At 37.2% G+C, this 14386-nt stretch overlaps 1 protein-coding gene across 1 annotated transcript in view; it reads left to right on the top strand.

Annotated features, from left to right (window-relative positions):
- Positions 1-14386, top strand: part of limd1a (LIM domains containing 1a) — a 65689-nt gene that overhangs the window by 22175 nt on the left and 29128 nt on the right. Inside the window, exon 3 of the mRNA XM_079836139.1 lies at positions 8301-8368. Coding sequence (XP_079692265.1) covers positions 8301-8368 — 68 coding nt within the window. The remainder of the gene's footprint in view (positions 1-8300; positions 8369-14386) is intronic.

Genomic DNA, 14386 nt, shown 5'->3' with positions numbered 1-14386 from the left:
TCAGCTGGAGCCAGAGAGGGAATGAGAGAAACAGGTGTTTGATCTCTTAGGTCAGAGCGCAGTGCGTAAACGAAGACCCGAAGGCTTGGCTAATGCATTGCAAGTTCATAATACCACACTATGTACATACCACAGAAGCATCAAAATAGGAGTTAGCTTCAAGTGTCTGTGGTGGTGTTCAGGTTCAGGGCTCATTCGAGGGCAGTGCCACTAAGTTCTACAGATGTTGGCGCCAGCACCTGATTTTAAAGGGATAAAAAAAGGGCTGTTAAAGGGATAGTTCACCCAAAAATGAAAATTAGCCCATGATTTACTCACCCTCAAGTCATCCTAGGTGCATGACATTTTTCTTTCAGACGAATAAAATCTGAGTTATATTACACAAGTCCAGGCTAATCCAAGCATTAGAATTTGATTCATAGTTGCTCTGTTTTTGAAGTCCATAAAAAGTGCATCTGTCCGTCAAATAACTGTTCCACACGGCTCTGGGGTGTTAATAAAGGCCTTCTGAAGCGAATCGATGCGTTTGTGTAAGAAAAATATCTATATTTAAAACTTTATCAAGTAAACTTTTGGCTGACCGCCGTCTGTGGAAAAGTGTTGAATGTTGAAAGTGAAACTCAAGATGCGTTCGTGACGTCATGACGAGCGGACCTGAGCGTTTGTCTTTCCATCGGCAGGGGAACTTTCAGCACTTTTTCCATAAATTGAACAGGGAAGGCAGTCGGTCGAAAGTTTACTTGATAAAGTTTTAAATATTAATATTTCTCTAAATTTTTTAAAAAGTTTTTAATTTTTGTTTTGACTGTTCACCCAAAAAAACGAAAATTCTGTAATTTACTCGCCCTCAAGTTGTTCCAAACCTGTGTGAGTTTCTTATTTCTGCTGAACACAAAAGAAGATATTTTGAAGAATTTCAGTAACCAAACAGTTGATGGAAAAAAAAAAAAAATACTATGGAAGTCAATGGGGTTTTCATTTTTTTTGACGTCTCACACACAGGTGGAAGAGCAATGGTTTCTGCTAATCAATCAATTCAAGATTGTAATTAATGTCAGATTATTATAGGTCATTTTACATGGGCAACAGAACGCTGTTGATTTTATTTTTACTTCTGAATACATGCAGTTCATTCAGTCTACACTAATTTCTCAGAGATGCTGCTGTCATGAACATGGCACCTAATCACTACTTCACTATTTATTATTATCTTTTCTCTATCCTCGTTGCTTTGATTTTCCAGGACCTTGCTGTAAGTCACACTGGGTTGCATTGAGTGGACAAGTCACAGCATGTTTCAAATGATAAAAACAACTTTTATAGAGACACCAAATTTAAAAATTGTTCACTGTTGCCAGTCTGATTTCTTCTACAGTGTAGACGTCTTCTGTGTGTCCTAGTTTTGTGGTGTAACTTTGTATAATTTATTCCAAATTAGAAAAACAGTTCAGATCTTTATGCTGGGTATTCAGTTGGATCAATCCTCTAACACTTCTCCGCTCAATCTGATCTCTCCTCTAGCAGAACTCATGCTGTGTTTAGATCACACGGGTTCGCCAAGCAGAGAGACTTACTTAGAAATGGCATCATAGACTACACAAACGGCCCATATAAGGGAAAGTGAGAAGGAAAACATTGCAAAGCCCCCATAATACTTAAAATCTCAACAGGCCGAGAAGAAATTCTTTGATTTCTGTCTTTTTGGACATACTTCATAGACCTCAGAAAAGTTGTCCAGGAAGTGACATAGGCTGCTGCACCGACTAGTGCCAGGGACAACATGCTCTTAAAGTACAATGAAAAAACAAAAATAGGTGTAGGATTTACTTTGAAACAATGTTCACTCAGAAATTGCTAGTAGATGGCAGGGAAATGGCAATTAACACATTTAATTAAACATTCAATTAAGGAGAGTAACTGATATAATGTTTTAACGTAAAACATGCTCGTCGAAGAATCCTATTTTACAGTGTGTTACGGTACTTTTTAGGGCTGTGCGATATTGAAGAAAAATGCGATATCCTTTATCCCTTAAAAAATGCGATATTCGAAATGCGATATGATATTGCTCTAAGTGTTGTAAAATCTATTTCTTTCCCCAACTGATATCTTTCACTTAAAGCATAACTGACTGTGTTTACATGAATACTCGTCAAGACAGCCATTTTGACATAACTGTGTGTGTATTTGACAGTTCGAGTGTGTAACACGGAAAAAAGAACGGCTTGTGCGCATGTTTCGGTGTGTGTGTGTGAGAAACAGCGCGAGACTGCAAGGAGTTGTTTTTCGCAAGTTATTGTGTTTAATAACTCTTTTTAACGTCAAGCAAGTTATATGCGTCGACCTAAAACATACACTTTTCACTATGTTGAAGTAGCCGATTTAAATCATTCAGAAATTGCGTGCCCTTGCGATATGCATATTGCGATATGTACATTTGTGATATTTCGATATATTGCGCAGCCTTAATACTTTTCATTCCTCCCATGTAGATCAGAGTCTTTGTATGTCTTTACTATGGTTGGGTATCGGTTGAATTACAACAATTACGACTTATCGACTCCTAATTTTGATTCCAATAAGGTAAAAAAAAAGTTGGATATCATTCACATTTATTCTAAGTCTTATTGCAAAACATTTAATTGTATCTGAATACCATGAACAAAAATCAACAGGCTAAAGAACATTTACCTTTGGTTTAAAAAGAGCATAGCAAAAACAACTAGCCTAAATCAAGCATTCTGCGTTAGTTCAGGCTGGCCACGTAGTCAAGCGCCGCTATCAGCTGATTGGAAAATTCCGACCCCGCCCATATCAGCTGATCCCATTCCTATTCACTCAATTGGCAACTCTCAAACAGGACGCCTTACTTCAGCGTAGCTTCAGTTCTGCCTGCTTGGCCGCTTCTGCTGCACGCTGCTTTGCAACCCACCTCCTCCCCAGCTCCTCCTTAAACCGTGTTTAACTTAATCAATGTCATTTTGCTGTCATTGATGCATGCTCTGTTCTAACTGGGCGATTTCCTCTGCCCTCCCAGTTTAAAAATGGATGGGGAATTTAGAAATGCTTGAACCGCAAATAAATACTGCAAATAAATACTGCAAATAAATACTGAACAAAGATACGATTGAAATAAACAGTGTTTTAAGATTTTCAGGTATTCAGGTACAGAAACTGTAATCAAAATGCTCAACTTTTTATTGGCATATTTTGCAAAAATTTACATTTGGCAATATGGCTGTTGCCAAATGTAAATTTTTGCAAAATATGCCAATAAAAAGTTGACTAAAAGTTTGTCTATGGTGTTTTTGACTCAAGTGGACCTGACTGAACTAATATACATTTCAAGCATAATTAAAGAGAAGTAAACACTCAGTAATTAAAAAAGAATAAATATACAAATTAGCAATTGCACAAATAAATACTGAACAAAGATACGATTGAAATAAACAGGGTTTTAAGATTTTCCAGTACAGAAACTGAAATCAAAATGCTCACACTTTATGAATAAATATACTTTACAAATATAGTTACAAAAGTTATTCGGTCAAGAACAGTGAGTGAATTTTCTCTTAGTCTTCCGTTGTTTGATTAATGTTATTATAGAGACGGCCGCAGGTTTATTAGGCTGCTGTCACTTTAAGAGCAGCACAGGTCTAATATACACATGCACTTTATTTCTTAACTGTTTACGTTCACTTAAGACAAAACCGACTGTGTTTACAAGGATGTTTTGACATTTTTGTGTGTATTTGTCCGTTCAAGTGCAAAAAGATGCGGAAGAGAACTATTCGCACACTATTCAATATGAGGCGGCTTTCCATGCGCTCATTTTGGACGTGTGCGCAACACAGAAAATCGTGCGCGAGTCTTCTTGCGCTTGAATGGTTTAAAATCACTTTTTCTGTGTGCATGCTTTGGATGTGTGTGCAGCACAGAAAACAGTGCATGGATTTTCTGGTTTAAAATCGTATTAAAATGCACACAAAGGAATCGATAAGAGGAATCGAAATGCATTTTTCTTATGGAATAACCAGCATTTTGGGCATTTTGGAACCGGTTGTAAAAGAGAGAGAGAGACCCAAAAGTTGCTTACTCTGTTCAACAGACTCCGTTTTTAACCCTCCCTAATACTTTATCTCCTGTGAACAATCGAGGCTTGCTTTCTTGAACTCAATTTGGCTTGTTTTGTGGGTTCTCGGTGAAGTCCTGATGTTTGGCAGTGGTTTGTGTGAAGGCACAGACTGCTCATTGTTCTGGAGCTGTTAGGAGGGCAGCTTTGTTCATGACCCAGTGCAAATGCTCTCTGTTTCAGACCCACCAGGGATGATTCCCTGACATTTAAGTGCTGTACGGAGCTTTTTCTACTGAAATTGGATGGCTTGGTAATCCTGTATCCTCCAATGTATTTATAGAAATAGGCCTCAAAAAGATGTCATTGCATTAGGTAACAAAAAAATCAATGCTATCGGCACACAAATGCTGCTAGATCTAGACCTGAGCTATTTTTGGTTGACTAGTTGGTCTTAAAGGGATGGTTCACCCAAAACTCACCCTTATATCATTCCAACCCTGTTTGACTTTATTTCCACACAAACGTTTAGCTCCAAACAACATTGGCCCCTATTGAGTTTCATTGTACGGACAAAAAAAAGAGACATTTTTCTAAATGTCTTCTTTTGTGCTCCACAAACATAGAGGTTTGGAACGGACAGAACGCAATAGAAAGAAACCGATCACAGGGATCATTTACTCCTAACTGTTTTAACTCAACATGTCTTTTTAAAACACAAGGTCCACTTATAATCTCTGTAAAGTCGTTTTCATTTGTATTGAATTTGGAGGAAATGTTTCACACTCGCATAATGTCCTTAAAGAGGTAATTTGCTTAAAGCACACACAGTGCTGTATGTGTCAAATTAAACACAAATGGATAACTGAATTACATAATGAATCAAATAATGAATCCCAGTCTGAATTAATGCTAACATTTGGTGAACATTGAGATGCATGTCCTTGAGGTACAAAATAATGCACATGCTTCTCTTTCAGTAAATCAGCATCCTCAGTTTCACATTTCTTTTAAAAAAGACATTGTCATTTCTTAGAAATCCTGTATTTTAGTCTCAATAGTGTAAAGCTCAAGCTAAACTGGAGAATAGCGTTTACCTCAGAGCAGTTTCTGTGTGCAATCATAAATCTGCCCTCACATTCCTATCAATTCCCAAAAGTCCTCATTCATTAGCTGCCATTGTTAAACACAATCTAGATAATGTTCAGCGAGTCTCTAAGTGCAGTTGTCAGAATATGTTAACTACCATGTTTACCATAACAACTACTACTTAAAGACGTCAGTTTTTTTTACAATTAGATGTTTTAATTGTAGCTTTTTTGGTGGATCTGCGAGCTTGTTGGTTTTCGAGTCCACCACAAGCCTCAGTGTGTGTGTGTGTGAAAAGTTTTTTTCTGTATTTTTACTTTGGTCTCCCTGGAGAAAGATAACATCACCCTACGTCCCATACCATGCCCTAAAATGATGTACTGTTTTTGTGAAGAAAACTTACATACTTTTGAGTGTGTGTCAGAGTAGGCAGGCTTTGAGACGTACTATTTTCTCATAATTTGGTCTTTAACGGACAGCTCTGTCGCTTTACCTCCATCCACACCGGTCACACTTTAAACTGCCCCTTCAATCCTCTTGTCACAGTTAAAATCCTCCACATTCAATTTAATTTCCTTCCCTCTCAGAGATAAAGGCAGCACGTTGATCTGCCAGTCGTGGGTCTTTCATGCGGAGACTCTCCTCATGATAATGTATAAATGATGCAATTAAGAGTTAATGAACAAACGTATCTTTTAGGGGTGTTCGATTCCAGGTATTTTGGAGTCGACTCCGATTCCCGACTCCCACTGTAGGAGTCTATGGAATCGACTCCATTTACTTTACATCAAAACAGGGTCAGAAATAAGACTAAATTGCAGTTGTTACACACATAAATTATTTCCCCCCGACACAAAGCCTTAAAATCTTCAAAATTCACTGTTTATATCCTTTTTGACCCCTGCAGGGCACCGTACGGTTGCGCTTCACTGTCATTTGGATGCATTTTAAAGATCTAGACTTTTATTACTGAAATGTTGGAGTATTTACAAGAGCGATATATTTCATCACCGCTCAAAAAATAAAAAGAAGAAAAGCAGGTAAATATTTGAAGTGGGCCGTTATTACAGCAGTGATTATTAAAATAACCACAGCTTTATGATTACCTCATATTAATAAGAGGCTGTGTTCACTTATCTCCGCTCATTTCCATGTGAAAATGGACATCCTTTATTTTGAGATTAAATACAAGACAGAAAACTATTTTAACTGTGTCTGTATATCTTCCTATTTTTAAACGGATTTAAATAATTCAATGATGATTAGGATATTATTTTCCTATTATTAAATTAAATATGCATTTATTCTTATTATACCAAGCATATGACATTTTATTTACAGCACAATCGTGTTATTGAGCAGGTTCCCAATCGCAAAACTCGCTGCTCCACCGGGAATAAATCACAAGTTTATTTTTACAGACTTACACGTGAGAAACAATTACCATCTGAATAGGGTTATTTTTACAATATTACTGTTTTTACAGTTTTTTGATCAAATAAATGCAGCCTTGGTGAGCAGAAGAGACTTTCAAAAACATTTTAAAGAACGTACTGACTCTTTTGAATGGTAGTGTATACGTCTCGGCTCTTGAGGATGGAGGCATGCCTCAATGGGACTGTAGAAGAACATGAGCCGTGATGGTTTGAGCATTAAAGTAAACACTCGTAATGCCAGCAGACTCATTGGGCCTGTGATCTGGTTGTGTTTGGGTTGACTGTGTTCCACTGAGCCTGGATGGCAGTGACATGAAGGCTTTCATTGAGCTTTGGCTTATAAGGGTTAACAACATCGGCCTGAACCCCCCTCTGCAGAAAATGTGCGGAATGTCCCCCTTTCCTGTGGGACGGGGTCTGTCTGAATGGGAAGGGTTTGTCTGTCTGTCTGTTGAGGTAAAAAGCCAAAAACAGTCCAGATTGGGACAGGAAGTCTTCCCCATGGGCTGGAAAACAGCAGTGAGTGTCTGAGCAGCACATGTTTCTCAGAGTGCTGACACTTTCTTAATGTGTTTACTGTGTGTGTTCATTAAAAACGCTCACTCATGTGCTTAGAGTTTAGCCCCTGGTTTATTTTTAACCTTGTAAACGTATCAGATTCAGTTATACTGTTTTTTAGGTATTTATTTATCAAGGTTTAAGCTGAGGATTTAAGTGAGAACAGAGAACAATTAAGATTGTGACAGTGAGTGTGTTTACATGTGCAATATTGTGTGATTACGCTTGAGCTGGAAAAGGTTGTTTTATTGGGGAAAGGTAATAAACAGTTGAAAAAAAAATCCTTTCAAAACCTCATTACCCTGGGTTATAGTTAACTAAATATAAAACCATTAAAAAAAATTGTTACTTGAAAGAAAAGAAGCCTAAACTGAAATAAAATATCTAACAATATTTATATAAATATAACATTTTAATAAAAATATTTGTATTTGAGATAAACTGAAGAACATTTTTTTCATGTTTTAGTATTTTATTATTGTATTAATATATTATTTATGTATTATTATTCTTTAATGATTTGTAAGAAAGAGATAATAAAAAAGAAAAATATTTGTTTTATTTAACAATAAATACTTAATAGATGTACTAAAATAACTAATGATAAAACTGAAGAAAAATATTTTTTTTAATAAGTAATGTTTTAATTTTATTATTGTATTAATATATTATTTATGTCTTATTATTCTTTAATAATTGAATTATTTGTATTAAGAAAAAGATAATAAAAATGAAAAAAGTATTTTTTATTTAACAATAAATACTAAATATATATACTAAAATAACTAATGATAAAACTGAAGCAAAAAAAATATTTTAATAAATAAAAATGTATTAATATATTATTTATTATTATTTAATAATTTGTATTAATAAAAAGTATAGACTTTTTCAATAAAAAGATAATTAAAATGAAAATAAAACACAACAAAATTACTAAAACTTTAACTAAAATGATCACAAAAATAAAAACGAGTTCCAAATATTAAAAAAGAAATTAAATAGTATCTCAATGATACTAAAATAACTGCATTACCCTGATGTCACCTTGCATATAAATGCAAATAAATGTTTTTGTTTTTGGATTTGTATGATTTATTGATGTCCTGTGATTGGTGGTAAATGTCTTTTTGTTGTGTGTGCAGGTCGAAAGCTCCGGGGGAAAGCCTTTTACTACGTCTGTGGGAAAGTCTTTTGTGAAGAGGACTTCCTGGTATGCCATCTTCCCCTCTTCCTTCCGAGTGTTCATGTCTGCACATGTCTTGAGACGCGGGTCATAGTTGTGTCAGAAGAGTGTGTCCTCTTATCTAAAGTCTTTAAAGACATTATGAGGTGTCAGGTTTCAAAACATCAACCCGATGTTGAGTTCACTAGGCCTGTCATGATGATCATTTATATTGACTTATCGCACCATGTATGGACATGACCTCTATGATTTTTGGTGACACGATATATTGCCTATGGAGGGTTTGCATCTATATCACTTTCCCTCAGCCGGACTGAGTGGCAGAAGAGCTGCAGAATAATAGGGGAAACTGAGAAAATGCGAGTAAAGCCCTATTCGCACGGGATTAGTGTTTTCTGGGGACCTCTGGTGATTTGTAATAATTGCAGAGAATGTCTGTGATCTTAATCCCGTGCGAATCGGCCATGTCTGTAATTTGTAAAAAAGTAAAAGTAAAAATTCCCCCGCAAATGACCTACCATATTTCGCCAAACACTGAGGTCCTGTGATAACATTAGTCCCGTGCGAATCGGCATCTCTGTGATTTGGCCGGGATTAGGCGGATTGTATATCATTTTTGCAAGGTTTTTGTTTCCTGTGCGCATTTCTATCTTTATCTTTCACGAAGAATGGAGCTAGGCTGCATATAATGCGCACCGTGCGGCCGCGCGGATTATACTTTCACTTTAGAATGAGCACCAATTTGGGAGTAAATTGCTTGAATGCGTTTAATATTATTCTTAATGAAAAACACAAAAACAGAACTCGCTTTAATGGGCACTAATGGGCTTTGAAACTGAATCTTCTGCCGTATATTGCTCAGTTCAGTTTTTAACTGTAGTGTCTGTTCTCTAACTGAACTAAATTATTTTTATTACTATAAAACAATCAAAATGATATCGATACGACTGTTTATAATTTCATACAGCTATATCTATAACGAAAAAATGTTACTTGAAACAAAAGAAGCCTAAACTGAAATAAAATATCTAACAAATATAACTTTTTTAATAAAAATATTTGTATTTGTTTTTTTTTTTATTTAACGATAAATACCAAATATATGTACTAAAATAACAAGATAAAACTGAAGAAAAAAATTTATTTATTAATATTTTTTTGTATTTTATTATTGTATTAATATATTATTTATGTATGATTATTCTTTAATAATTTGTAGTAAGAAAAAGATAATAAAAATGAAAAAATATTTGTTTTATTTGACAATAAATACTAAATATATGTACTAAAATAACTAAAGAAATTATTCTTAATGAAAAACACAAAAACAGAACTCGCTTTAATGGGCACTTTTACATTTAGCTTTGAAACTGAATCTTCCGCCGTATATTGCTCAGTTCAGTTTTTAATTGTAGCGTCTGTTCTCTAACTGAACTAAATTATTTTTATTACTATAAAACAATCAAAATTATATCGATACGACTGTTTATAATTTCATACAGCTATATCTATAACGAAAAAAACATTTACAAGTCTTGACATCATATCCGGGAGATAAGTCAGTAAATTCGAGTAAAATCACAGGCTTGCTTATCCCGTGCGAATGAACCACGCAAAATACAGATGTGGGGAGTCATTTCTAAATCACACAAGGTCCCCAGAAAAAGGTAATCCCGTGCGATTAGGGCTTTAAACAAACGATTATCAGTTTAAACTAAAGGTTGGACGTTCCTTACACCTTACCAGAGATCCAGTGATCCATGGGTATTGACATGCACTCAGGAATCGAGTTTCCTGACATTTATATGTGCCTGATTTCAACACCGGGGGGGAAATACATAAAGCATATATAGCATATAAATACAATATAGGTAGGTCTAAATCAGTGTGATCACTTATATCAATGTTTTATATATATATTTATTTATCGTCATATCGCCCACCCCTAAAACTTGTCAGTGTTTATATATAAACATCCAACTATGCAGAATACAAGGTGGTAAATATGTATTTGATGAGTTGTCAGTACAATATATAACTATAAAATATAAAAGGTATGATTTTAGCCTAAAATTCAACATATTGACACAAAATGATAACTGCAAATCCATGTTTCGCTGCCTGGAGTCGTTTATCTGCTGTCTGTTAGTCACCCCGTCAGCTCAGCTCCGCCCACGTCCCGCCTCTTTGCCCATTTTCAGTTATTCGGGTGCGACGCGAATAACTGATGGGATGCCAAGATGGCAATGGCCCGACTTTACGCTTCAAAACTACTCTTCAGAATCCTATGGGTGACGCCACGGACACTACGTCCATATTTTTTTACAGTCTATGATACAAACATTTAAAAGTATTTGCGAACTGCACAACATACGAAAAGAGTTTAAAAAAGGCATAAAGAAATAACTAACGTCACATCATTAATGCAAAGATATTGTGCCCGCAAATATTGGCAATAAAGCCAGCTTCCAAAAAAATTATGTAACACCTCTCCTTTTAACCCTAGTTTAGGTATTACATGTAATGAGGGACCAAATAGTCCAACTTGCTCATGAGTCAAATGTATTAAGTATAATTACATGGAACACTCATAGTTATCATGAGACAAACACTTGTTGGTCAACCAGTTGGAAACAAGGTATAACAAACAGTCCATCACTCTGCATCACAGCCTTTCCTTAGGATCAGTTAGTACCATACGATTTACTCAGTCTTTTGTTCAGTTGAAGGATAAATTGAGAAAACAGTACTTAAATTCCAGGATGGTTCCCCAGTCAAATCCAACTGGAAGAGAAGGCCTCAATGTCTGAAATATAGCTGTGTTACAGTCAAACAGCAGATGATAATCCATTCTCTTAGTTCCATCTTCTCAGTTGTATAATCCAACAATTACTCCATATATGCCCAGAACACAAACCCTAGATGAGCTTTGAACTATACAGTTCCTCAACCAGGGTAAAGACCATGAGGTAAGTATCTCCATGAAGGTAGAGAATCAACTTCCTCCTTATTCTCCTTCTCTGTTCACTTATGAAGGTAAGCCTTAGCAGTTTTTACTCAGAGCGCCCTCTACTGCTCAGGTGAATCATAACATTACTGCACTGACAAGTTATCAGTAACAGGAAAACTGTTACATACCCCTCCCCTTAAGAAAATATGTTTAAGCAGCTCCATAAAACTTTTTCATTTTCTCTACATGAAAGGTTTCCATTCGTTTTAAATCATCCAACATTGCTACTTTGTAGTTAACATTGTTTACCTTTTTCAGAACTTTAGCTGGCCCTTGCCATTTTGGCGCCAGCTTGGCCATATAGGCGTCTGAAGCCCGAGACAGAGGGTGAGTACGTATCCAGACCAAGTCGCCTTCTTCGAATGACTCAAGTTTCCTTCTTCGGTTATAATACCTTGCTTGTCGTTCTTGAGCTTGACTGGTCTTCTCTTTTACTCGTTCAAACAATTCTTTCTGCCTCTCAACATTACCATAGGCCATATGATCAGGATTAGGTGGGTTCCGGATGAGTTGTTCCATGGGACCTTTTAATTTCCTACCCAAGGCAATCTCAGCAGGGGTTAGATCCGTACTTTCCTGCCATGCCGTATTTATGGCAAACCGGAACTCAGATATCCATCTATCCCATTGCCTGTGGTTGTCCTTGACAAAGGAAGATATCATAGCCTTGAGAGTACGATTGGTTCTTTCAGTAATATTAGTTTGTGGATGGTATGCCGTTGTTAGCTTCTGGATAACACCCCAGCGTTTACATGCATCATTCAGAAGTTGTGCCGTAAACTGTGGTCCACGGTCTGAGACTAGATATGTAGGCGTTCCCCATCGAGTGAAGATCTCCTTTATCAAGACATTAACAATGAGGGGGGTCTTGGCAGATCTCAGAGGAAATAATTCCACCCACTTACTGCAATAGTCCACCACCACCATCAAGTATTCATTAGACTGTGAACTCTTTGGAAAGGGACCCATAAGATCAACACCTAACATATGACCCGGCTCCACTACTGGTGTTGACTGCAGGTGACCAGACAGCTTCGATATTCTCGGTTTGTACACCTGGCAAGTTTGACATGCTGTACAAAAACTCCAAACATCCTTGCGTATCTCTGGCCAGTAGACAACATTGAGTAAACGCCTCAAAGTTTTCATCCGCCCCAAATGCCCACTCAAGGGATTAGAATGGGCAAATTGCAAGAACTTCTCCCTTAATATCAATGGTATAATTACTTGCCTAGTTTCCCCCTGATGTTTATTGGGCACACATCGAAATAAATAGTCATTTTGAATGACATAATGAATGCGTGTCGGATCTGTTACAGGTAACTTAGCGGTTTCCCACATAGGCTGAAGTAGGGGATCTTGCTTCTGAGCAATTCCAATTTCATCCCAGCTGACCGGTAAGTCTGATCCAATGTTAGTTGCCTGACACATAGCAATCTGACCTTTTACTTCATGGGAAGGAATACTCCGAGAGAGTGTGTCAGGTACCACATTACATTGCCCTTTTCTGTATTTGACTGTGAAGTCAAAGCTTTGTAATCTCAGAGCCCACCTAGTCAGTCGAGAAGTTGGTCTGGGATGATTGAAAACCCATGTAAGAGCAGCATGATCTGTATATACCTCGAAATGTTTCCCCTCCAAATACTGTTTCCATTTCTCAACTGCCCAAACCACTGCCAAACATTCCTTCTCAGGAGTGGAATAGGACTTCTCAGCTCCATGAAGCAGTTTCGATGCATACGCTATAACATGTTCAGCTCCATCATGATCCTGAGTCAACACAGCTCCCAGGCCAACATCACTGGCATCTGTTTGAACTTTAAAACTTTTTGTGAAGTCAGGTGATACCAACACAGGGGCTTTTTGAAGAGCAACTTTCAGTTTGTCGAAAGCCTGTTGACATTCCATTGTCCACTTCCATACACTGTTCTTACTCTTCAAAGCATGCAATGGTGCGGCAATCTCTGAAAAATGTGGAATGAACCTGTGGTACCAACCAGCAAGACCTAAAAAGCGCTGTACTTCTTTAAGCGATGTTGGGACAGGAACATTCTGGACCGCCTCCACTTTATCAGTTTCAGTACGCACCCCTTCAGCAGACACCACATGTCCCAAGAAAGTGATGGATCTTTGGAGCAGATTGCACTTCGACAGGTTCAGACTCAAACCAGTAGATTCTAACAGGTCAAAGAGCTGTTTAAGGTGTTCAAAATGCTCTTGAATGCTCCTGGAATAAATTACAATATCATCCAAATAGACAAAGCAGAATTTTCCAAGACAGTCTCTCAATATCGTATTCATCAGGCGCTGAAAAGTTGCAGCGGAGTTTCTCAGTCCAAAGGGTAGACACACAAATTCATACTGGGCATTTTTAGTTACAAACGCAGTCTTTGGAATACTATCCTCATCCATAAGCACCTGCCAATATCCGCTTTTGAGATCTAACGTACTAAAAATTGAAGCACCATACATTGATTCAAGTATGTCCTGGATCTGTGGCATGGGAAATCCATCTAAAGGTGTCTTGGCATTTAAAGCTCTGTAATCAATGCAGAAACGCATGGTACCATCCTTCTTTGGGACAAGAACTATGGGAGCTGCCCATGGAGAAGTTGATGGTCTGATTATCCCTTTTCCCAACATATTGGAAATTTCCTGATCAATGAATTGCTGTTTGGACACAGAAACAGGGTAGGCTCTCCTACGAACTGGAATCTCATCTAAGGTGTTAATCTGGTGCCGGATCACCGCCGTATGTCCTAGGGATTCGGTACAGACTGTTGGCCGATCAAGCATAAGTTCTTCTAGCTGACATTTTTGGGTTCTGGGAACTTCTGCTCGACTTGCCAGTTCTTTAATGATGTCCAAAGTGGAGGAAGACACTTGTGGTATAGGTAATGCCAGATGTATACTAACTGTAGCTGAAGAAGCACACAGCGCGAATGGATGTTTTACCTCAGTTTCTTCAGAAAGGATGTAAGTCTTATCTTTGAAATCAATCTGGATCCCGGAATCTATCAAAAACTCCAGACCAA

The sequence above is a fragment of the Gobio gobio genome, assembly GCF_949357685.1.
Source record: "Gobio gobio genome assembly, chromosome: 15".
Lineage (NCBI taxonomy): Eukaryota > Metazoa > Chordata > Actinopteri > Cypriniformes > Gobionidae > Gobio > Gobio gobio.
The sequence above is the reverse complement of the archived record's forward strand: the minus strand, read 5'-3'. Positions and strand labels throughout refer to the sequence as shown.